This window comes from Echinops telfairi, unplaced genomic scaffold (assembly GCF_000313985.2).
Source record: "Echinops telfairi isolate 266 unplaced genomic scaffold, ASM31398v2 ScPeMD7_3509;HRSCAF=4178, whole genome shotgun sequence".
Classification (NCBI taxonomy): Eukaryota; Metazoa; Chordata; class Mammalia; order Afrosoricida; family Tenrecidae; genus Echinops; species Echinops telfairi.
Window position 1 is genome coordinate 16,643,820 of NW_022107407.1, and position 25,536 is coordinate 16,669,355.

The 25,536-nt window shown below is 48.9% G+C and overlaps 1 protein-coding gene across 1 annotated transcript; it reads right to left on the reverse strand.

Moving 5' to 3' along the window:
* Positions 1-364: 364 nt before the first annotated feature.
* On the reverse strand, positions 365-25,536 carry FSTL1 (follistatin like 1). The gene is made up of 10 exons (XM_045294228.1): positions 25,492-25,536; positions 23,382-23,486; positions 20,833-20,962; positions 19,776-19,808; positions 18,227-18,357; positions 13,188-13,306; positions 10,932-11,044; positions 10,550-10,660; positions 5,916-5,992; positions 365-2,991 (listed from the first exon to the last, which is right to left on the reverse strand). Exons 1-10 carry the CDS (start codon positions 25,534-25,536, stop codon positions 2,947-2,949), a joined length of 909 nt encoding a protein of 302 aa, XP_045150163.1. The 3' UTR covers positions 365-2,946.

Sequence of the window (25,536 nt, forward strand, 5' to 3'; positions counted from 1 at the left end):
TAAGCTACAGTCCCAAAACATTTGGGAAAATTCTTCAGGACTGCTTTAAAATAAAACAACAAAAAAGCCAGTACTGTCTAATTGGCGCTGATTGACGACAAGCCCACGTGTCCCCGAGAGAATGGTGCTCACTGGGCAGCCCCAGGGATGCCCCAGATGGTGAGGCCTTTCTTATGCCTCTCAACGGGGCTTTTAGCCACTAGCCTTTCAGTTCGTTGCCCAGTGATTGCTTGTGCTATTAGTCTCAAGCTCTTCTATAGACTCTTGAAACCCAAATCTATGCGGTGAAGGGTTGATGCTCTCACCACACAACTTCATTTGGTTTTAATTGGAGGGGTGAGGTAGGAGAGGAAATCAATAACACTCTTATTTTATTTCTTTATTTATCAATAGTATTGAAAAAATTGGGAGTTACAAAAACAAGTTAAATGCAATATGGAAGCCTACTAAAACCTAATACATTTCAGGAACACACAGGCAACAGAGCCCTATGCCAACGGTTTCTTTTGGAAAATAGGGGAAAGGAAAGATGGTCAGACCTTGGTCCACACGAGCTTATTGGCAAGTGGAGGCGCCCTGATTTTCCAAACCAGTGGCGAGTCGTGGCCTGTTGGAGGGTTTTCATCACCAATGTCGTCATGTTTATAAAACCACCTGCACGCAGAGAAAGCCCAAGGAAGCTTGCCCTCCAAGCCCTGTGAGTGCAGAGGGCTGGCGGAACGGAATCCAATTTAATGCTGCTTGTTCGCTCCTCGCCGAGACTGTAACAAGGCGCCCCACACGAGGCTATGCCACAGCTTGCCACAAAAGGCCCACAGATTACGTGCTTCTCCAAGGCAGACAAGAGCTGCCCTGTTGACAAAGACACACCAGTCGGGAACAATGCAGGGTTGCCGGGAGGGGCGGGAACCACAGCCCCACCCGTGGGATTGGTGACGAGGCAGCCTGGCTCCTGCTTGAAATAAACTGGCACTCTCATGGTCACTCCCATCGGGCCCCAGGACCCCCAAACTCATGCCTTTTGTGAGATGGCATGCTGCTGTGAGCGTGCCAGGCAAGTGGAGCAGGAGGGGCGTTTCGGGTTGCGCGGTGGTATGTGAAGAGAACTTTTAAACGGGCTGATCCACAAGGAGCACAGGGCGGCCGGAGAGAGGGGAATGGCCTCCTTTGGAAGGAGAGGAAGAAAACCTACTGGGAAGAAATTGCCATGGCGGCACAAGGGGGGTCTCACTGTGGTCTGCGCATTACAATCCAAATCGTGTCTGTACCCTCATGTCAACTTTTCAATCCTGGTCACCCCAAAGGATCTGAAAGCTGGTACTATGGAGGGGGTGGTGTGGTCCACAGAGGCCAGAAGAGGCAGGATCGACTGACTTCCTGCCACATCCGTTTGTAAGGCCAAAATTTCCTTTCTCCCCTCTTTCAAGATCCAACGACTTTTTGTCCTCCTCTCTAAAGGAGAAGCTATTGCTGTGGCCAAGAGGGAGGTCAGGCATGGAGCTGACACACGAAGGGTGGTACTTTTCCCACGGTCTCTCCAGCGAGGTGTCACTCGGGAGGCCCCAGCATCCCAGTGCAACCTGTGGGGCTGATGGACCCGGTCAAATTCGGTGACCCCGTTTTCGGTGATCTGAGGATCCTTGTGACAACAAGGCTTTGTTTATCCCAAAGAGCAGAGGGAGTCTGTCCCCCACTGGACAATGGCCAGAAGCAGAGAATTTATTTACTTACCAGATGGAAAAGGTCATCCTGTTCTATCGAGGAAAAAGGCCCAGAAAGAGAAAGATTGAGGCCAGCAACATTCTCTCATAGTGGCGGATCAATAGCACATTGATTGGCCAGGATATCCTACACCCTGCCTAGGGGCACATATTTCTCAAGTCCAACCTCAGGAAGATTGAATGGCACTGAACTTCGCAGCATATGAAAAAAGCCTTAATAAACCTTTTGGACCTTGAAAGCTTTGCCTGACGATAGTTCTTCCTCCCCTGGCTTCTGTCTGAGGCTTCCTGGCTCCTTGGTCAGACTGCAGACCTGCTGGGGCCAGGGGAGCCAACTCTGGGCTGCAGGTACTTTGTGACAAGGTGGGAGGCATCTGGGTGGGGGAATCCCTGTCCAAGGGCACAACATACCATAGATGCCAAGCGCCTCCCACTTCTGACGTGGAAGTACTACTGAGAACAACAAAAGAAGCTTAATTGCTAGTGAAAAAAAATACATATACCAACACAACAATAATAATATAATGATACTTGAAAAATGAAGTCATCTTGCCCAAAGCGAGTGTTTTACAGAAAAAATAGCACCTTTGGTAAAAAATATTCCTAGAGTTTTGGTTAGGTCTCTAAGGGGCTCAAAGTAGACAAGTATCTGCATCATTCAGGTGTGCCCTCTCGGACACGCTGACAAAGTCGGAGGGACACTGGGAAGCCAGCTCAGTGGATTTATAGCTGGAGGCAGTGCTTGGGATTGGGGAGAAGCAGATGCGGGTGTCCTGTCACCCTGAACGCTTGTTCACCCTTGACCTTCCCAAACTTCTCTTCCAGAAACTGCCTGATAGCATCTCTTTGGCCCTACTGGCCTTCCCTGTAGCATATTTCAAGCTTCCTTGGATTCAGGGGGTGTCTGGTCTGAGTCTGCTCCTCTCCCAACCATGATGCAGTTTTTCCATACATGCCTCCAGTCCCCCCTCTCCCTCTACCCCCAGCACCATTTACAGTTTTTCTCAAAGCACTCCAAGGGATGGTGGCTCTGAGCCTCCCCCTCTTAGCCAGTCCCCACCCCATTTTCCTTTATTGCAAAACAAATATACGAAAGAAAACGCATTGCTATACAAGCAAATACTGGTGATTTGGCGACTGCAGCAGACACTTGCATATACGGGACTCAGCACTGATGTACAAGGGAAGGTGCCGGGCCGAGACACCTCCCCCAGGATCCTCCACTTTAGATCTCTTTGGTGCTCATTCTCTTGGTCTTCTCAGCTGTTTCCTTTAAGAAGCAATAAAAAATAACCATTATGTCAAAAAAAGAAAAATCTCTTACATGGATCCAGTCCTCAAGATTACAGATAGCATCGACAGATAATATGCTTATCATGCGGAATTTCAGTTGTTTACTTGTCTGTCTCTCCATGGACAATGAACAACTTGAGGGCAAAGGCCATGTCCTATCATGACTCCCCGGAGCCCAGCACAGAGTGTGCGGCAGCTTTCTGCATCAAGCGAGGCCTCCATGTGACTGCCTCTAAAACACGGATTGCAGACATGACGATGCCCATTTCAAGGATGATGACAAGGACACCCAGGGGACATGCTTCACGAGGCTCTAACACAAGGTTAGAGAAACATGAATGTATTCTGAACTTGAATCATGACGGTGCTATTTTCCCAGTGAGCATGGACACACTCAGAAACCTTCTTGTGCCTCACTGTCCTCAGCTATAAAAGGAGGGCAATAATGATACCACATCTTGTAATCGTGTCAGGAATTGTTCCCTGGAGAGGATATCTAAATGGCCAGTAGCTGCAGGGAAAGGCTGCTCAACATCACTAGTCACTTGGGAATGGGAATCAAAACCACAGCATCTTTCCAGGCTCAGCAGGATGGCTGAAATAAAAAAGGCCAAAATAACAAGTGTTGGCCAAGACGTAGAGAAGCTGTAACCTTAATACAAGGCTGCTGGGAATGTAAAATAGCGCAGCCAATTTGGAAGCTAGCCCGGCAGTTCCTTAAGAAGAAATAATAGGTCTGTTATCATATGACCAGAAATGTACTCCTAAGTGCATACCCAAGAGAACGGAAAAGTTATGTTGACCCAAAGACACCCCGAAGGATGTTCCCAGCAACCTTATTCATAATAGACAGAGAGTCGGAAAAACCCGGACATCCACAAAAAGATGAATGGAGAGATAGCATGGGTTTTTCCTGTCCCCACGATGGAATATTAGTCAGTCATGAAAAAGGCACAAGGCACAGATTCATACTAAAACACGGAGGACCTATGAAAACATTTCATTTTGCAAAAGAAGCCAGACCAACGACCAGGCATTACATGGTTATCTAAATCTATCATTTACATAAAATGTCGGGGACACACAAACCCATGGAGTCAGAAAGCTGCGTGGTTGCCAGGGGCTGATGGAGAAGCGAATGCAGAGTGACGGCTACTGGACGTGGCGTCTCTCCCGTCAGTGCGATGAGGCTGTTCTGGAATGGGTTGTGGTGGTGGATGCACAACCGGGAGAACCTACCGAAAACCACTGACTGTACTCTTCATCTTGGCGAATTTTATCACCACCCATGAACCACATAGCGATAAAAGAAAAACCAAACCAACAGAGCTCAGCGTGCAGCAGGCATTACATAGGTCCTGCTTGTAAGCCCCTCGCCCTAATGCTCCAGTGTACACTGGGAGGGCTTCTTACTGCCAGACAGGCTCTCTTTGCTTGAGAGCTTTCACACATGCGACCTGCCAATAAGGCCAGAGAATTAAAGGTTCCTGGTAGCCGTCCTTGTGGGTGATATGAGTTCTTGTACACATACTCTGGGCTCCTTTCCCTCAGGCACAAGAACCTTGAGCTCAGAGTTTCCCAGGGGATCCAGTGCTACTTGCCCGCTGTGGTAACCTCCTGGAGTCCTCACTCTTTATTGCTTTCTCTCCAGCCTGGGCTCGTTTCCCAACTCCCCTTCCGGTCTTTCCTCCCGATACATTGTCTCTGTTTGAGACCTCATCTCAGGAGGTCTTCCTCAGAGGTGACGACACACAGTAGAGGTACTGCTGACGTTACCTATTAAATCTATTCTCCACTCTCTATTGTTTTTAACTGTCTCCACCCCAGACATGCTATAGATGGTCAACATAAATTCAACTCAATGGCACCGAGTTTTGATTTTGACAGTTTACAGGGCTCAAGACTGTTGAAATATAAGAAAGGGAAAGATAATCAGCTTCCTCATCTACTTCAAACACTGACATGAGGTTTCTACACAATAGTGACAAAGTACATACAAAGAATAACAAATATGAGTAGTTATCATTAGTAATTCTTCATGTGTCCTTGATCTCGATAGTTTACTGGTTCTTGTGACCATATATTCCTTATAAACCTGAAGGATGCAGTACCAGACCTGGTCTATGGATGAGTGCTTGAGGACCTATCCAGTCTTAAAATTACATAGAAGTCTGGGCAAAGGGGACCCAAGAGCCTAGCATTTTCATGTTTTTTATAAGTGCTTAGGATAATATCTCAGTGGGTCATTAAGGGCTCTGTTCCCAACGAAGCCTCTCAACTTAATTACATAAGACTTGATCAGAATCCTTATTTCTTTTCTCTGAAAAATCTCTAGGAAGGAGAGCTTCCAAGCTCTCGGAGCTCGTCAATGGCCGGCTCGTCAGTGTTCTAGCTAGGGTAATATTGAACCTCCATCCTTTTTGCTACAAGTGCTGACCACCACTGAGGTCCTGTGCTAGACGCAGGCATACAATAGAGAGCAAGTGACAAGGTCTTCCCACAGGGATCTCTCAGTGTCCCAGGCCTGGGTGTTTGTCAGGACAGGGAACAGGAGCACTCCTTTGAGCCGGGCTCACTTGCCAATCACTTTACAGCAAATGCCAACCACTAGCTGGGTGATTTTGAGATATGCATCAACTGATCAAGTTGTAGCCTGTGCCTGCTGATTCATGGGTCCTTGGACCCCTCCATGACAGCATTTTCTGTATTAGCAGTTAGACATACATAAAGTGATAGTACTCGTCACAACTTATTGTGTGGGACGATGCACAAGTGGTTTCTGGGTGGTAGACGAGCGTGTGTGTGTGTGTGTGTGTGTGTGTGTGTGTGTGTGTGTATGTGTCTGTGTGTTTGGGGAGGGAGGTGGTGGATCCCTAAATCAGCATGGGGGCTGCCACTCACCTGGTGCTTTGGGAGCTCCTGGACATATCTGGTCTTCCCCTCCTCTGTGTGGGTCTGGGATCCCTTCTGATTCTTTCCTGCAAAAACAACACGGTTCAGAAACAGCAGTGGCTGGGGAGATCCAGTGAGCAATTCTATCAAGACCCACCTTTTAAGTTCTTAATTTGATCACTCAGTTAAGGTATAAGAGAGTTGAAGTACCCTCACTTCTCCAAATATGAAAAGGTGCTGATCCATCCGAAGTAGCGAAATGTAAACAAACAATCTTACCCACCATCACTCTCTAACGCCCTCCTGCACCCCTTTCAGGCCTCTGTCCTGAGTGTCTCTGTCAAATGCCCCTGGTGTATCCATGCCGGGGGCTAGTCATGCAGAAAAGCTATGGTGAAACTGGGACCCTGACTCAGGAGATGCCTCTAGGGCAGTGAATCTCAACAAAGTCTCAACACTCCACGGAGAATGTTTGAAAATACAACTGCCGAGGCTCTGGTCTAGGAAATCCTGACTTCACTGATGTGAGCTCAGGGCAGCCTGAGCATCTGGATTTTGGTACCCGATCTCTAGGGTCTTCCAGGGTGCAATCATGGTCAATAGCCACTACCTTTCTCTAACTTGTATAGCAATTAAAAAAACCAAACAAATACATTTAAAAAATGCTTACATGCTAAAAAAAACCCAAAACACTCCAAAACCCAAAAAACAAAAACCCTCAAACTCACTGCTGTACAGGACAGAGTCGATCTGCCCCTGTGGGTTTTCCAGGCTGCAAATCTGTCCAGGAGTAAGAAAGCCTTATCTTTCCCCCATGGAGTGGCGGGTGGTTTCCAAATGCTGACCTTTTTGTTATCAGCCCAACTTGTAACCCGCGACATCACCAGGGCTCCTTCGCTACAAGCTAGACATCTCAAAATGCAAGCCCCTAAGCTATTCTGATGATTCTTTTTGACAGGTTCTGCTTCACGAGGTTTGGAATGGAGCCCAGGAACCGGTATGTTGATGGAGCATTCCTGTCCACTGTTGGCAAACATGGATAGGCCAAGCCTTCCTGACATCAGCATCAACCTGCCCCTCACAACCTACTTCTGGTGGCTCTGGCACCATCTGGCTTCGCATCTTGATACCTCTTCCTGTTTAGCTCATGGATTTGTGACCTAAGACCAGACTCCTAACTTCCCGGTCCTGACTTGGAAATCCCTGGAAACCATCACTCTTAATTTCCTTTCCAACCCACGGCTTGTATACTATCAAGACTAGCTCAGATTCCTCGGGCACCACCATCTGGATTTCTCTTCACCCCTATTTATAGCTCTGGACCTAGGCCATCTAAGAAGGACAAGCAGCTCAGGTCTGTGTGACTCTGGAGAAGGCCATTGTCCCATGAGGGTAAAATTCTGGCTTTTATTGGAAGCATGTGATGGGGCTAGTTTTATGGATTTTAAGCTCAAAGAGCACTGTCTGCATCCTAAACCCTGTGTTAGATGCAGGGGTGCAATAAAGAGCACGTCATTAAGGCCTGCCCTCAAGAGGTTCACTCACAGTCTTCCATCTAGGCAGATGCACAGAAGCCACCCTTAAGTCTTAGAAATGGAAAGGAACTAGAGCAGTCAGAATAGGGGCAGTTCAGTGTGGAGGTCTATGGGTGGGGGTGTTTGGAAGTCAGGCACCCGACGATTACACAGCAGGAAGAATATACGGGAGGCAGGCTGGCACACTGTTTTGAGATGTTCTCTGAAAGCTTAGTAGCTGCTGTGTGCTTGGCCTAGGTACTTTGACTTGGTCTTGTCTTCTAGCATCTTCTAGGAACTTCTAGTGTCTAAATGGTCTCTACCACCACTTTCCTGTCAGTTTGTTGTACCGGGGTGGCTTGTCTATTGCTGTGAAGCTCAAGGCTTTGTCCCTGGTATTTCACTGGTATTTGGGTGCCAGCAGGGTCACCCAAAGTGAACAAGTGGAGCTTCCAGACAAAGAACAGACTACAAAGAAGGAGCAGGCTGGTGACTTCAGGGGAAGAACCAGTACGGATGGCATCGAAACAGTGCCAGTTCCTGGAAGCCTACTGGAGAGAAGCCGAGCACTGTCAGGGCGTGCAAGATGAGTGTCTCAATATGCAACAGAGAAAAGCTGCCTCAGTCGCTCATCGTGACGCAGATGAAGTAAAGCTCGTGCGAGTAAAGCCTTCAGGACTTTCCTTTGCTGATGAGGTAAGACTCAAAAACGAGAACAGCTAGAAACATCAATTAATAATTGGAACCTGGAATGTATGAAGTTAGGAAATTGGAAGTGATTAAAAATGAAATAAAATGCATACAGAGCAAAATGTCAGGTGTTAGTAAGCTGCAATGGACGGGATTGTGGCCGTCTGGAATCAGGTAGTCAGATGGTTTCCTTCGCTGGGAATGACACCATCCAGAGGAGCAGCATTGTCAAAAAGGGCATTTCAAGATCTAGCTTGAAGGGCAATGTTGTCTGTGATGTGCTCATATCTAAGCCAATATAAGAAAATTCAACCAATATAACTGTTATTCAAATTTATGCACCCACCATAAAAGCTAGTGATGAAGAAACTGAAGAATTCTACCAATGTATTTAATTTGAAATTGATCAAACATGCAATCAAGATGGACGGATGATCACTGGTGACTGTAATGCAAGGACTGGAAACAAAATAGAAGGAATAGTAGTTTGAAAATGTGCCTGTGGTGAGAGAAGCTGGAGATAACATGATAGAATTTTGCAAAGCCAACAACTTAAGAATGGGAACTCCAGAACACTTCATTGTGCTCATGCAAACCCTGTACACGGACCAAGAGGAAGCTGTGTGAACAGAATAAGGAAATACCGCATGCTTTCAAATCCAGAAAGGAGTGCCTCAAGGTTGCACATGGTCACCATATTTATTCAATCTGTATGCTGAAAAACAATCAGAGAAGGTAGATCATATGAAGCAGAATGGGGCATCAGGATTGGAACAAGGCTTATTAACAACTTTTGATATGCCGATGACACAACCCTGCTTGCTGAAAATGAGGACTTGAAGCACTTGCTGATGAAGTTCAAGGATTACAGCCTTCAGGGTGGATTACGACTCAATGTAAAGAAGACCAACATCTTCACAGCTGGACCAAGAGGAACCATCATGATAGATGGAGAAAAGATGGATGTTGTCGAGGATTGCCTGGATCCACAATCACTGCTCATGGAAGCAGCAGTCAAGAGATCCAGTAACACAATGCAATGGTGAATCTGTTGCACAAGCCCTCTTCCAAGTGGTGAAAAGCAAGTTGAAGATGTGCCTAACTCAAGCCATTATATTCTCAATCGGCTCATACACATTTCAAAGTTGGACACTGAATAAGGAAGACTGAAGAACAACAAATGCATTTGAACTATGGTATTGTCAAAGAACACGGAGAGTATCATGAACTGCAAAAAATAAACAAACACATCTGTCTTTGAAGAAGTAGAGCCGGAAGCGCCTTAGAGACAAGGATGTTGAGACTTGATCTCATGTACTTCGGACATATTATCAGGAGAGATTAGTCCTGTAAGAAAGACATGATCCTTGGTAAAGCGGAGAAGCAGCAAAAAAAGAGGAAGGCCCTCAAGAAGATGGATTGACGCAGTGACTGCCACCATGGGCTCAGACCTAAGAACAACCGTAAAGATGGTGTAGCAAGGGCAATCTTTACCATATATACTCGTGTGCGAGCTGAGTTTTCAATGCTATTTTTGTGGTAAGATTAGGTGCCTCGGCTGATATTCGGGTCGGCTTATACTCTAGTATGTACGGTAGTTCTATTGTGCACCGAACAAATTATCTCTTTCTGCTTTTTCGCAAGTCTCTGGAATTAGGTTATCCTTCTTCATCCCCACATTGACAACAGTCATGCAGCTGGGGACTAGCAAGCCCCTGGCTAAGCCTGGGTTTCATATATACTCCTGGTGTTTCCTGTTCCTGGGCTTTTTGCTTAGAGGAATCTCTTCCTGAGTTTTGGATCTTTGTTTCCTAGTGATCACCTTACTTGACCTTTGAACATTATCCTACTTATAGTTTTTTTTCTTTCCTGACTTTGTAAAATATAAATGGATGTTCACCCTCTGGGGGTCAATGTGAGGCCTGGCTCCTTTCAATGGATCCCCTGCCAAACTCAATGTGATCCTCCATCCTGCACTTGGCTTCAACACCTTTCTCTTTCTTGTTTCCAGTCTGAATGGCTCTTGGTTCTTAGATGGAGTCTTGGCTTTGATTTAAGAATCCTTCATCATCTTTGGCATCATTGTGGCTTCAATAGCCTGATGGAAGCCCAGAGGCCTCAACATGCCCTTTAGCTTCTGTGCTGGTGACACCTGTCTTCCTAATCCACTCCTGCCCAAATCTTGACTTTCTCTCTTTTTAGGACCACCCAGTTCTCTTTGTTCAAAAAGAACTTAAGAGCATCTTTCCTTTTCCTGCAGTGTACGGAGGTGCATGGAGTTGTCAATTTTGTCTGCCAACCACCCAAGTCTTTGACATACGGTATTTCCCACGGTGTCCTAATGATCATGTGGGTTTATATCTAAAGGCTTAGAAGAGTGCCCACGATCCTTAGCACCTACTCAGTGTTTGCTTGCTTTCTCCCCAAGGCACAGCTCACCGTCACAGGTCATGGCCGTGCAGACCCAGTTTCCACAGGCGCAGACACAGCGGTTACAGTCCACCTCAGTCTCAGCTCCATCTGCGTAGCTCTCATCTTCCAGGGCGCACTCTATGAGGACCAGAAAAAAAGTGTGTGGGAGGGTGGGTGGGACCGTGGTGGGGAGGGAGGGGAGGAACGTTTCAGTTGTGACAGTGGGGCAAAGCATCTGTGCTATAGTTTGTGCCCCTCACCCTTTTTCTCGACCAGACCTGCCTATCTTTCCAAGGTGTTACAGGTGAACAAAGTTCACCACCAACCCAAAGATTGATGGAGTCTAACTTCACCGTGGGCATGAGGGTCTATAATTCCCTGTTTCTAAGTTAAGGCGAGGGGAGCGTACTCTTAGCTGGAGGGTTGAAATAGGGGTTGAGGCACCGAAGGAACTCTTGGAAGCCGAGTTTCCCGTCAGCGTCTTCATCCGACAGTTCAATGAGCGCATCAACGCAGAGTCCTCTGAAACGAACCAGGAGAAACGGGTGAGTCCTCCGCTCCATCCACAAACCAAAGGAATTCAACATCAGGATGTGCTTACTCTCTAAGTGACACCTGGGGCCTCTGGAGGAAGTCAAAAAATCAAAACAAACCCACAGCCACTGAGCCACACCAAACTCACAAAGACACTATGGGACAGGGTAGAAGTGCCCCTGTGAGTTTCTGAGACTGTGTCATTCTTTACGAGAGGAGAGAAACCCCAGCTCTCTCCTGGGGTTAGCAGCCAATGCCAACTTCTATGCCCCCAGGGAGCCCATAGGGAGCCAAAAGGCAGCTGACACTTCTACACAGGCCACCCACCACCATGGTCATCTTGTCCACCGTACACATCCAATGTGCAGTTTGTTAAGACTCATGCCAGATCACTCTAATTGTCCAAAGGTTCCTCCCAAGACAAATGTGTCCTGAATGCCTTTCCACATTCTGTTGGACAAGTATTTTCACACCTGCACACCTTTCCCGAGCAGTTGTCTTTCTCTGGGTTCTAGGTGTCAAGTAAGAAAACCAAAAGAGAAGACAGGAATGATCAGCAAGGAATTTGAAGGAAGACCCACACGATTGCTCTTCCAGACGTGGGGTCTTCAGACGAGTTCTGTACACCCCCAGCTCCCCCAGCTCCGTCACGCCACACTGGGTTTGAGCCCTGGTCCATTGCTTACTCCCCCAATGGCCTTGAGTTAGTGAGTCAACCTCTGGAAGCCAGGTTGCTCACCTGTGACAGGAGGCCAAGAGTCCCTCTCACAGGGATGGTACAGCAGCCAAACAAGGCAATTGTCAAAGAAAACAAGCACATCTCAGTGATGAGAGGTTCTAAAAACAGGAAGGATTTACAGACTAAGAACTTTAAGGCCATGGACTGTTATTAGAAAGAATCTTTTGATACAATGATTTGGAAAAAAAGGTTAAATGGTCACATTCTCACTTGAAAAGCAAAGTAAAGTCACTAGATGAACATATGGAAATTGATTAAATGCTTTATGTTTTTATCTGTATTTCATTATAATTATCATTTTAAAAATCCTCATAAAAGGTAGGCGGGCTTTGTTCTTTTAAACAAAAGTGGTGCTTTTCCTACTTTCAATTCTTTCTCATGTGCTAGAACCACACCAGAAGTTTCTTAACAGCACGAATAATCATTCTGGAATAATACCAGCTGTGGTGGTTACATCATCTGTTGTCAATTTGAGACTATTAAGAGTGAAGGGGTGGAGGTTCGCTTGTCACTCGGGTCGCAGCTTGATGACCTCATTTTGAGGCACTAAGACGATAAATAGCTTGCTGGAGGCTGGACACACATGCTGTGAAACATTCCTGTTCACAAGACACACGGAGCTACACGAGAGCCCTGGAGCTGGAGAAGCCATGTGGAGACCCCTGCCAGTGCTGAGAGGCTTCCACTGCCACTGGATCCACAAGACTTTCCACCCCTGGTCTGTGATCTTCCTGGATTCGGCATCATTGCATGTGTTTTGTGAGTCTGAAGAGGAATTTATAGATTGGTATCAGACATATGGGCTAATATAGGACTTCTGGACTTGATCTGGACTGGGCTGGGATGTTTTTTCAATATACAATTACTCTTTATATAAAGCCATTTCTTGTACACATGAGTGTCTATGAATTTTGTTTCTCTAGTCTACCCAGACTAACACACCAGGACAAGTGAGAGCTATACTCACATTCATAACAATTAGGGAATGTCTCTACAAAATAACACTGATTACCTTCACCATCAGAACTAAAGCTAAGTTAGACCTACAGTTAAATAATATGTGAATCTAATTCTTTGGAAAAAATTCTTTAAAATTATCCTATTATTAATACTTAAGAGCTTATTTAACTTAGCTGTGACCCGGCTAATTTGTCTGAAAATGGCATTCTTTCTATTCATTGTAAGACTTGGCCCCAAACAATAATTATGTCATCAGATAATGGTGTTGAAGATATTATCTCAAATAGGAACACTAGAACACAGGGCAGCATCACCGTTCTGCTGTTTTTCATAGAGGCACTGGTGGTTCTTCCGTGGACAGAAGGGGTTCAGATCCCCGCTCCTACACAGGCTTTCCCTCTTCAGCCACTCCGTGACCTGGGGCCCGCTCACCTCAGCAGCTTGTTGTTCTCTTGGTCTGCATAGGTGGTAATGTTGACGGCGGTTTCATTCTGTTCCACAAATTTCAGGAACTCGTTGGAATCCAAGCGAGCATCACCATTATCAAAGTTCTAGAAAGGGGATGAAGAGACCTTTCAGGAACAAGGTTTTATAGGACCCCAGTTCCATCACCCTTCTTCCCCTCAGCCATCTCGGGTACCCCCCACTCTCTCTCTTTAGAGTCCAAGCCTGCCCTAGACTAGCCAGAGAGAACTACAGCAAGAAGGCATGAATCCCTGGGTGTGGTAGTTCCATAATCTGTTTGTCAATTTGAGAGGATTAAGAGTGAAGGGGTGGAGTTTAGCCTGTCAACCAGCTGGCAGCTTGAGGACATCATCATTTGGAGGCGCTAAGATGAAAATAACTCGACTGAGGCAGGACACATGCTCATTTCCTGTGAGACATTTCTGACGAGAAGCCACATGAAGCTACCCTGATGCAGCCAGAGCCCTGGGAGCTGGAGACCCCTGCCACTGGATCCACAAGACTTCCCACCCACTGGTCTGTGATCTCTCTGCATTTGGCAACATTGCATGTGTTTCATGAGTCTGAAGAGGACTTTATATATTGGAATCGGACATGTGGGCTAATATCAGACTTATGAACTTGATCTGGACTGGGCTGGGATGTTTACTCCATATTCAATTGCTCTTGCATATAAAGCTCTTTCCTATACACATGAGTGTCTATGAATTTGTTTCTCTAGTCTACCCACACTAACACACCGGGGGGCTGGAGAAAGTGCTTGTACCCCAAGGCAAGAGTGGAAGTGCCTGGGCAGAGACGACCAAGTTCCTTTCAAACCCAGACCCTGCCGAGGAGGGCGACCTGCAGAGGCCTCAGTTACCCAAGCAGCCTGCGGCCTGGAAACTCTGCTGCAGACATCCTCCCCTTTGCTTCTGGATTCAGGCCAGCCTTGTTTTCAAATCCTGATGAGCGAGCAAGAGCAGAGGCTAAAGCTGGGATGCAGACTCTCTGTGGTGGAACCCAGGCGCATGCTTCTGACGAGCTCCTCAGAAGCAAGGATGCAGGTGACCCCCGTCGCTCACTTTGGAGATCACTGGACCAGGTCGTGCTGCGTGGCGCCTCCCTGTCTTGCCCTCAAAGCTTCCCTTTCACACCGTGACCTCCCACTGACCGTGACATTGAGAAATCATAAACGAATGCCCCCAAATCATTAACTAGCAGGAGGAGGTTGCAGAGGGCCCATGTGCGCACAGGTCCTTGACTGTCCAGTACAGGCTGTCCTCGATGGGCAGGATGACATCCCACGGGTGTGAGGTGAAAGAACAGGGAGCTCAGGTATTGTTCCCTCTTAGGCAAGATGAGCAATGGGGACGTCAGCCACCTGCGTCAGTTCTAGATGCCCAGGCCCTCTCTGCGGGAGGAGGGTGTTCATTTCCATGCTCTGATCTAATTCCAGGTTGGATGCTTACTCAATAGTGCCAGTGGCATTTACAAACACTTTCTTTCTCACACTGACGTCTTGGGAGATGCCCCAGAAAAGTGCCGAGGCTTCTGGAAGCAAAGTGATCCAGGTTTCTAGAGATGTGAACTATTGGTGCGCCTTCCTTTCACGGCTGTCAAGTCTCGAGTGTAACTCTCTCCTCTTTCTATGTGGGTTTAAAAAAAAAAAAAAAAAGGAAAGAAAAACAAAAGCAAACTCACTGCTACTGAGTGGATGGCCAGTTCGCAGCAGCCCTCTAGGACAGGGTAGAACCGCCCCCTCTGAGTTTCTGAGCCTGTCACTTCTTACAGGAGCAGAAAGCCCCGTCCTTCTCCTGATGAGCAGTTAGTGACTTTGAACTACTAACCTTGTCATTAGCAGTTCAACATGTAACCCCTATGCCACCAAATCCCCTATGCAGGTAAAGTGACAGGTGTTTATAGACTAATCATCTAGGCCTTTGCTTAGGGCCTATTTATCACGCTTGTCCTTATTCCTAGAAGCAAGTCTCAGATGTGTTCTATTCCCTACGCATCCACCCACCCTACTGAAGCTTCCCCAAGTGTTTGCCTTTCGAGGTCTCGAATAATTAACGGAGAGGGGACAAGAAGTTTGGTCAGATGTCAGTGCTAGGAGTGCAGGATTTTCCTAAATCCATGTGTTGCATGTGCTGGCCAGACCGGAGTAATCTTTATAGACCTGACAAAGTGCACGCAGGGAAGGACAGTCTGAACTGGCCAGAGGGGACCGGCAGGCCCCAACCTCTCTGATCTCTACGGCCCACGCTATTCTCAAAAGGCAGTGTGGCTTTTTGTGGGTGCCCGTTAGCTCCCGCTCCCAACTCCATGCAGCCAGAATCCGGGACAGCCAGGGGCTCATGAGCTGTCCCAGGGGCCTGGACGCGCATCCCAGGCAGATCTTCATGTGGGCACGGAGGTCACATTTCAGGCTATTTGAAATGTCCGGTGGGCCCAGCTGCCTATGGGGTCATGATGTTGGGCCCTAAGCCAGCCTAATTCATTTGGCTTCTGAATACCCAGTCAGCGAGAGAGGCATAGTATATGTCTGTATTCCCCACCTCCACATTTGAGCCAAAACTTCCTCGCCATCACTGTGGAAAGAGTGTGGAAAGGCAGAAAGATATGTCAAGAGGCCAATGCTGGGGATTCCTTGTTGTGTCTTTAAAGACTGTTGCGATGGGAGAGGCGGTGCCAGGTTGGGCTCCGGTACCCACTGCAGCTGGGAGGGCGGGATGTGAAATCAGGTAGGGGAGAAAAGTAGGCTGCTGGCTCCCGTTTCAGCCCGGGACATCAGGATGGTACCAGCAGGAGTCAGAGTGTGTGTGTATGTGTGTGAGAGGGAAAGGGGAGGGGGCGGGGGGAGCACAGGGTCCTGAAAGACCAGGGTCTTTGCATCTTCATCCTGTCCTGCAGTCATCCAAGAAGCAATGACTGAATCACTGGCTCAGGAGAAGTCAGACTGGCCGACTATCTCTAGGTTCTGGTCGCACGGGTGTTTCCATAGATCGGGTGTAGGAAACTGTCAGCCAGCCTCGAGAGCGCGCCCTGGCTCTGAAGCAGCCTCTGAGACATCGGATCAAGCACCGTGGGCAGCTGCTACACAAGGCGGGAGCCGGAGTCCTCTGAAGGCAGCATCGCAGAGGCCCCGAGAACCATCTGAGTAGAGAGTAAAACTCCCTCTTCTTCTCCCAGAAGATGCTGCCAGATAGTCCTGGAAGGGGCTGCGGGTGCGTGCCAGTCTCGAACAAGCTTCCCCAGCCAGGAGGGAGAGGCCCTGGAGGAAAGCTGTGTTCTCAGGGGCTCGCCGTTTCCTGGTGGGAGCCCGAGAGCGCGGGGCACTACCAGAGGAGGTGGTGGTGTGGGGGGAAGTGTGGGGAACTGGTCTGACGGCAGGTGTCACTTCTCCCTGGGGCAGACTGCCACTACAAACAGTTACACAGTCCCCGGTGCAGGGAGAGAGAGAGCGCACGAGTGAGAGGCCGGGCCGGCTGCTCCTAGGCTGCACTGGCCATGCCCGCAGGCCCCGCAGGTGTGGCTCACTCGGCTTTGGACAGTCTTTTGGTGCTGCTCGTGCCTTCCTGGCTCAGACCTATGCTATGGTTTTTGTCAGTTTGTTTGTTTTTGTATAGGGGAACTGCCCCTGCGAGGGGCTTCCTGTAACGAGGCAATAGGGGAGGAGGAAGGCAAAGAAGGGCTGAGCTCTCCCCTCCACACAGGGGCATCCCTACATGTGGCTCCTGAGATGTGACTTGTGGCCTTAAGAGACATCTCAATCTCCACACAGCACACACCAAGCCTCCCCTGACCGAATACCCGACTGCAACTCCAAACGGTTCTTTCTCCGCCGGTGAGGTCCCAAACCAATGTCAATGAGGCAGGGGGTGACCATATTTGGTGGCCTCCCGGTGGCCCCGCTGCCCCCATGTGTTGGGAGCTGCTCTGGGTCCTGGCTGGGCAGGCACCAGAAGATTGTGAGGGTGTGTATGTGCTGGGTGAGGATCCAAGGGCATCTACCTGGAGATTTGTGCCTTGTGTGTAAAAGGATAGGGTGGGGCTTTTGTATTTACCTGAGGATGCCTGAGGTGCCTCAATGCTAAATGCATCTGAGTGTGTTGTGTAATCTCTGTATATGACATGTGCGTGTCTCTGTCTAACTCCTCGTGGGCAGGTACATGGTGTGTGGTCCGTGTGTCCATATCTCTGCCGGTGGCTGAGTCTCTAGTGGTCCATGCGTCCCTGAGGGGGGTGGGTGTGTCCCCACGCATAGCATGTGTGCATAAGTACATGGCGTGTGCGCTTGTCTCCGCTGTATGAAATGCACGTTGAGGTGCCTATGCTTCTGTGTGTGGCATGCCCATTCCTGGGGAGGTCGTGGGCATGGGTGTGGTGGGAGGGTGAGGGTGTGTGAGGTCTCTTCAATAGGCTGGAGGGAGCCCCCTTCCCGGCTCCTTCCAACAACTCTCTTACATGGTCTGTCAGGGCGGCCCCAACCATGGCTAAGTCCCCATTGGGGACAGTCTTTCTCTTCAATAAAACGTGAAGAAGGGGAACAGTAAAGACAAGGTCCTTGGCGAACCTCTGCCAGGCCACAGACTCTTCTAAGACACAGGGGCACTCTGCAGGGTCAGGGACTGTCAACTCACAGGCCGAGAAATACCCCCAACAGGTGATGGGAGCTGGGGCTGGGTGAGAGCAGAAGGTAGTCTGCATGGATAGCCAGCATCACGGGGGGCAGAGAGATGGCGCCCCAGCCACACTTCCCACTGACCAGTTGTCCACAGCCCTCGTGGTGTTCACTGCTCAAAGGGAGCGGCCCAGGGGGCTGGGCTAGGCAACGCGGCACCCCTGAGCTCCCACTCGGCGAGCTGGTGGAAGGTGGCTCTCTCAGCTCAGGGACTTGACCCCTGTGCATGCGCACGTTGGTGTGCCCGCCTGCTCGGGAAGATGTGGCCAGGCAAGGACAGATGGGAGCCTCCCCTCCCTTTTCCTGGGGCTGAAGAATCTTGTCCCGGGCTCTGGAATACCTTGAAGTACTTGTCTAGAATCTCACTGTAGTTGCTGCCTTTGGAGAACCAGCCGTCTGGAATGATCTCCGCTTCCAGCCACTGGATGATGCGCTGCCGGAGCTCATCGCGGTTGGACTGGTAGCAAACCACTGCAGGAGAGAGGAGGGAGCACTAAGTGGGGAGGGAGGGGGGCAGGGACTGCTGCACTCCAGGGGGACAAGGCTGTCATACATGACGGAGGAGTAAGCCCGGGTCACACATCCACAAAGAGCTGTCCCCCAGCGCCTGTCTCTACGTGGAGGACATGTCACTCACTTTGGGAAGCGGGGGGTGCAGGGGAGTAGATCCGTAAAACCGCAGTTTTCTTTCAGCGCTCAGAGAGAGCTGACACGATGCACCAGCACTTGTACGAGCACTTCTTGCCCTCTCACCAGATGCGTTTTATCAAAACTCTCTCCCCCATGAAGTTTTACACCGCACACACCCAGTCTCCATGACGAAGCAACAAGGAGCGAGGCTAGCGACGGGCTGCATCGCAGGCCTGCTCCAGACAGCGTTGGATGCGCCGTGGAAACAATGGGTGCGAGTCAAGGCCCCCAGAGCCATGGGGAAGGGAATGCTGGGATGGGGGAAAAGGCCCAGGGTCGGGAGAAGGAAACCTGGTTCTTCTTCCCTACTCGACCACCCCCTGGCTGTGTGACCTGAGGACACCCACCGGTCCCCTGGGCACCTCAACGTCTTCATCTAGAGGAGTGGTTCTCCACCTTCCTCATGCTGCGACCCTTCAATACAGCTCCTTGTGTTGTGGAGCCCCCACCCAAGCATAACATTATTTTCGTTGCTACTTCAAAAGTGTCATTTTGCTACTGTTATGAATCGGGCAACCCCTGTGAAAGGGTCGTTTGACCCCCAAAGGGGTTGTGACCCACAGGCTGAGAACCTCTGCCCTGTAAGATGTACCTCATAAGGTTGGTGTGAAGATCCAGGAGAAAGTTATTATGTTCAAGGGATCTGTGATGATCAACCATGATTAAATGTTAAACTTGTACGTGGGGGCTTCAAAGAGTTCATGGGTTGGGGATGACCATTAAGATGGAAATTTGGGGGGAGAGAGGGGGGAAAAAGAGGAGCTGATACTTCTTTTAAGAAGAAAATGTTTTGAAATTATGATGGCAACATATGTACAAATATGCTTGATATAATTGATGTACAGACAGTTACAAGAGCTGTAAGAGCCCCCAATAAAATGATTTTTTTAAAAAGATGGAAGTTTTTCACAATGTTTGAAAGACCCCTTTTACTAACAGGCATGGAAGCAGTCTTACTGGCATTCCCAAGAATTCCCTTCTCCAAACAGTTGTGCCTCCTTATCCAATTGCTAGTCCAGGACACCAGTGTGTCTCACAGGTTTTGAAGGGCTCTGCGGCTTCCCTGTCCCCAGAGTTCAATTTCCACTCTGCAAAAGGGGAAGCCATCCCAAACAGTCTGACCCAACCAGCTGCTTGCTACAGGAGAAGGAATTTCTGAGCACGGCGCTGTTAGGGGGACAGAAAAGGACACCACTCACCTGGGCTGGCAGATGGACGTGTGTGCTTCTTCTCTGCAAGACAAATGGAGACAACAGGTCATGCGCCTGAAGAAAAGGGAATTTCTGTACGTTGTTAGGATGAAACAGCCCCACACAAAGGTAGGGGAGTTGTAATCTTGCCACCATTTTGTCTTGGGGTGGCGGTCTCTTCCCCCTCTCCCCGGGCTGAAGGATGGGGTCTTTTCTTTCCAACTGAGGTTGACCCTTGGCGAGCACTGAGTTTCCTTCCGAACCCCAACCTCTTTGCGTTGTGTTGGGGGGTGGCCACTGGGACGTTGTCAAGGCATAGGTGGATCATGAGGGACAGGGGAACCCAGGGAGACCAACACCTGGGAACCTGTTTTCTTCAGGCAAGTTCAAGGTTGAGAGGGCTGGGTAAGCGGGGCTTGGCAAGGGGCGGTCTACTTAGCAGCATTGGCTCAGGGGGCAGAGTCCATGTGAGAGCCTTTCCCTCTAGAATGGCAGTGGTTTGAGTGTAAAAAAAGAGGGCAAACTATTACTACTGGGGCCAAACCCAAACCGAACTCACTGCCATCTAGTGGATTCAATTCTTAGCAACCGTAAAGGGCCGAGTAGAACTACCCCATGTACAGTGGGCTTCCAGCTTGTACATCTTGACAAGAGTAGGCAGCTTCCTGTTTTTCCTGCAGAGTGACTGGTGGGTTCGAACTGCTGATCATGCAGTTAGCAATCCCACACGTAATCCCCTGCATGCTACCAGGGCTCTTGCCTACCAGTGCCAAGAGAAGTTTAAAGGATGCCGACTTCTTGAAGGACCTCATTATTGTAGATGCGGTTGCCCTGTCTGCTATCCGGCTGCAGAGGGTTCTGGGAGCACTGAGCAGAAGCCCGGATCACCCAGAACTAGCCCAGCAGGTTCACGAGCTCCAGGAGAAAGCATCTCCAAGCAATGGGACTGTGCCCATGGCTTTGGGCAGCTGTGATCAGGGAGGAAAGGACTCCGGGAAGTCAGGTCACACTGTGCCCTGGCTCTCTCGGGCTGGGCTGTGGATGCGGTGGTGGGAGCCCGCTTTACCTTTGCAGTGGCCATCATAATCAACCTGGATCTTGGATCCAGTGAGGCAGGCGTCTCGGTGCAGCTCACAGTGGTTGAGGTAGGTCTTGCCGTTGCTGCCACACACAGGTCTCTTGTGTGGTTTGCATTGCTGAAACAGACCCACAAAGGTGTGTATGTGTGTGCGTGCATGTGCCATGATGTCACAGAAGCCGACACACGTGTACACACACACACACACACACACACACACACACACACACACACACAGAGTCACTTGTAAGGGGACTGCCCACCGGCAGAGATGGACCCTCTGGCCCCAGCAAGCCTCAACTCGGGCCATCAGTGATCCCACCCTCTTGTGGCCACAGGCTCCTTATCACCTCCCAGAACCACAGCTCTGGGCAGATCGAGTACACGGTCATCTCCTCTACTCTGTGAAGAAATACACCTTTTGTACAGTACAAACACTGGGTGTCGGGGATTTGTATCCTCTCTCCCTCTGTCACTTCGGAAAGAGTCACTCCATGTCTCTGGATGACCTAGAGAGATTCCTCAACATCCCCACCTTCTCTGACAGCAAACAGCCAGACTGAGTGCTGGGAACGAGGAGAGACTGAAAGGCAGCTACACACACTGCAACTCTTCTGGGCTCCAACTATAAGGCTCTTTGCTCTCTTGTTCTGTCGAGCATTCAGGGAACCACTTTGCTTCCGGCCTCATTTCACAACTCTTGTTGTGAGCCTGTGGTGAGGGGTGGGGTGGGAAGAGGGGGGCGCTCGGAGCATGGGTCCTTGTGAAACAGCACAAAGAGTCATTATCATCAGGGAACTGGAATAAAGTTCATTTGGCATCTAGACTCAGCCTCGGCAATATGTAAAGTGCCAAGGTCATTGGCAAGCTCGGTTTGCTTGGACTTTCGTTGTTTTTAAAGAAGGGGAGGGGCAGTCAGTCGCTCAGAGGGGCAGATGGAGGGAGCGACCAGAAATGCGGAGCACCAAACTGGCGTGGTTTCCAATCTACAGACAAGAAGACCCCAGCCCAGAAAGGCAAGCTTCATTATTTATGTGCTTGGCATTCATGAATGCGGGTCTACGACGTGCCAGGTGCTAAGCAAAACAAAGCCTGGTCTCTGTCTTCGAGGCATCTGGTAGGAATGAATTAAATCCAAATCCTCTGACTCGTGTGTGACCAAGTTGAAACTAGCCCTCAGGCCTCCAATTAGAGGACCCGCCTTGGCGCTCGCTCACTGACCGATCACGGACGAGCCTCCAGGTCATCACGCAGAGCCTCGCTCGCTTGAAGCCCAGGCTCACGCTACCACACCTGCCAGGTGTCCCCCAAGCAAGTGGCATCCCTAGCAAGACCCCGGGGTTCTCGGAGCTGAGGGGGTCAGCTTGCTTTCTGGGTCAAAACTTCCGGATCCTGAAGTTGGGGACTACGGTGAATGCATTTATTTGCAGAGAAACACAACAAAAATACATAAACAAGTATGTCCAGGGTGCTGTGGACTCATGGGAACTGACAAGAATCCTCTCTACAAAATAGGAAAATAAGATTATTTCTCAAAGGGTCACTTTTTCTTTTAAATGCCCTTAAGGAGGAAAAAAAAAGAATATGCACAAAACCAGACAGTCTATAAAACCCGCATTCCATGAAAATATGTGATTCCTTTGATTTCCCAAACCCACTTGAGGTCATCCATCCTACAGAAATAAAAGCAGCACACACAAAAGGAGATTTTGCCCATGGTCATTATTGCTTATCATGCTTTAAAAAAAAAAATCAATAAAACAAACAGACTGTTCATCCGTAGGAAACCGGTTGAGGAAACAGTTCTTTCACATTGCTAGCTATGCAACAGTTAAAAAAATAAGCTAGAACTATATATGCTGACCGGGGTGCTTGATCATGATATATTAATGAGTGACAGATTCAAGTTCTCGATATCTCTTATGGCCATATTTTTGTTTAAAGTAGGAGGAAATCTCCCATGTTGCTATGGGCATAGAAACAAAACAAATAAATATGTGGAACACCAAGCTGTCAATACTGGTCACCACAGACTACTGGGATTGGAGTATTATTGGGGAAGAGCATTACTTTATCCTCACAAACGTCTACACGACTTGATTCCTATACCCTGAAGCCCCAAACCACTGTTGACTCATAGAGACCCTAGGTAGGGTTTTGGAGGATGTAAATCTCTACAGTAGACAGCCTCATCTTTCTCGCTTGGAGAAGCTGGTAGATTTGAACCACCGATCCTGTGGCTAGCAGCCCAATGCTTACTCAACATCACTGCCAAGGCTCCTTTGACTAACAAAATGCATGTGTTGCTTTTGGAATGAAGCACGCTATTTTTTTTTTTTTTTTAAGGAAAAAAGCATTTCTGCATTCGCATCTGCTCTTTCAACGCCAGCGATAGAAATTCTACATCTTTCCGCTAAACAAAGGTGTGCATGTATAATAAAAAGGATGAAACTGTTGGCACTGCCCTGCTGACTGATGGTTCCAGCCAGGTAGCCTTTCACATTGTCCTTTGCCGGGGGTCCTCAGGGCTCACTCACCTCAATACAGAGGCAGGTGGGCTCTCCCTTCTCGGTGACCGCACACTCCCGGCCAGCTCCACAGAACACATTGGCACAGACCTTGGATTTGCTCTTTAACTCCTCCTGAAACATAAAATCACAAAGAAACCATGTGACTGAGACGAACCCCTCACAGGAGGATGGGTCAAGGTGTTGCATGGTCTGAAACCGGCAGAAGCGTACTCCCCAGCACTGCCCTGGCCCAGGATGGGGCCCAGGTAACTCGGAATCACCAAGACGGCTTCTCGTAGAGTAGGACTTCCCATCTCATGTCTTTCAAGAGTGATTTTTGAGGACCCAGCATGTGCCAACACGGCGCTAAGGCCTGGGGATACAAAGGCCTGCCTAGTTCCTACCCTCAAGGCGCAAGAGGACTCTCCTCGGAGGAAACCACAGAGAATATTTAGAAAGCAATATGGAAATGCAACAAGGGGAGCACCCAGAGCCGGCAGGAGGGCGAGAATTAGGCTTTCTGAAGACACGCTGCCTGAACTGATTGCAGCGGGGAGCGAAAGGATGGCAGGCAGAAACAGAAATGTTTGCTATCTGAAAGACCCAAGCCTCACTGGGTGGTCTTGAACACATGGACCTCCTACCGTTTACGGAGATCCTATCCAGCTTCTCTGCACATTAAAGCCTCTGGCTTTAAGACAAAGAGAAACAAATCCAAGGATAAAGAATAAACACTCTTCAAACTACTCGCTGGATAGGCCTCCTGCTCAGATGTCCGTAGCAGAACTGACGGAGCAGAGAAGAGCTTTCATATATACCCCCTGAAAATGGGGGTATCAACGGACACTCATCTGTAGGTGACACCTTCCGACCCTCAGATTAACAGGGGCCAGAAAGGCAGCCCACTTCATTTGCCCACAAGCCAGCAATCGTAGTGGTTAAAAGGAGAACGAACCTGTTTTCCCCAAACACGCCTTTCCCACTTCACACACTGGCTGGTCACACAGTTACAGGGCCCGTACTGGCCAGAACTAAACAAAAATGGCAGGAGCCAAGATGATGGGCTGGCTGTGATGCCTAACCTAAAGGAGCCCAGGTGGGATCGTGGTTGCACACTGGGCTGCGATCCGCATGGTCGGCAGTTCAAACTATCAGCAGACTGGGCTGTCTACTCCTGCAAACAGTTACAGTCTCGGAAACCCACAGGGGGTCATAGGAGTCAGCAGTGACTTGATGGCAGCAATCAGCACACCGGACACACTGACATTCTGTTGACTGGACTCAAGGCACCCCTACGTTGGGTTTCCGAGGCTGTAAGTCGTTAGAGGAGCAGATAGCTCCATCTATATGGACTTGAACTGATGACCTTATGATCAGTAGTCTAAGCTTTCATGCTTCAGGCCATGTCATACAGAGACCCTTGTATGACTCACAAAGCTTGTAACAGTCAGATTCTCAGAATCACCAAACGTTTTTATACGCAGGAATAGCTTTAAAAAAAAAAAAGGAAAAGAGAAAAAAGTAAGGCAGGGACTGTGCCCAATACAGTTTGTCTGCTGCCACCTGGAGGCTGTCTGGCCAGCTCTGGGATATTATTTTCTCTAATAAGCCAACTTGCCTGTTCTGCAGGGCTCCTATTGGTTTAGAAACCTTCCCTCATGTCCACATTTCATTGGTTCACATGCTGTTGCTAAACCAATTCTTTTTTTGTTGTTTTTGTTTTTTGGATGTTGCTAAGGTGAATTCAATAAAGCTGGCAGGCAGGGAAGAAAAGAGGAAGTAATTCCCAGCAGGCTGTTGTTTCCTAAACAGGGAGTAGAGGTAGAAATCAAGTCTGCTCTCCAGCCTTGGTGGAAGCTGGGCCCAGAACGTAAAACCACCCTAAAGAGGGAGAGAAAAGCTGGTGGCTGACCAGTAAAGAATCTCAGATAAGGGGCCCATCGCCCTCCACCCCACGAAAAAGCCCTCTAATCAAGGGATAGAGAAAAACCTAAGACTCAACAGCAAAGATCATATTTTCTTAAGAGGAGGCCTCTTTGTGCCATGTGGGCGTGTCCCATGACACACACGCGTGTAACAAAGCAAGCTCGGGCAGATGCCTCCATTCTGAGACACAGCAGCGCCCAGTTCCACAGACCTGCACCAAGTCCTGGGAAGGTGGCCCACACTCATTCGCTACCAT

Excerpts from the sequence above, each read along its gene's own strand:
- FSTL1 (XM_045294228.1), bottom strand. The coding sequence starts at position 25,536 with ATGGTAGCGAATGAGTGTGGGCCACCTTCCCAGGACTTGGTGCAG. Across the intron at positions 20,963-23,381 it reads CCACCTGCCTCTGTATTGAG|CAATGCAAACCACACAAGAG; the intron begins GTGAGTGAGCCC and ends GGTCTGTTTCAG. Across the intron at positions 19,809-20,832 it reads TTATGATGGCCACTGCAAAG|AGAAGAAGCACACACGTCCA; the intron begins GTAAAGCGGGCT and ends TTTGTCTTGCAG.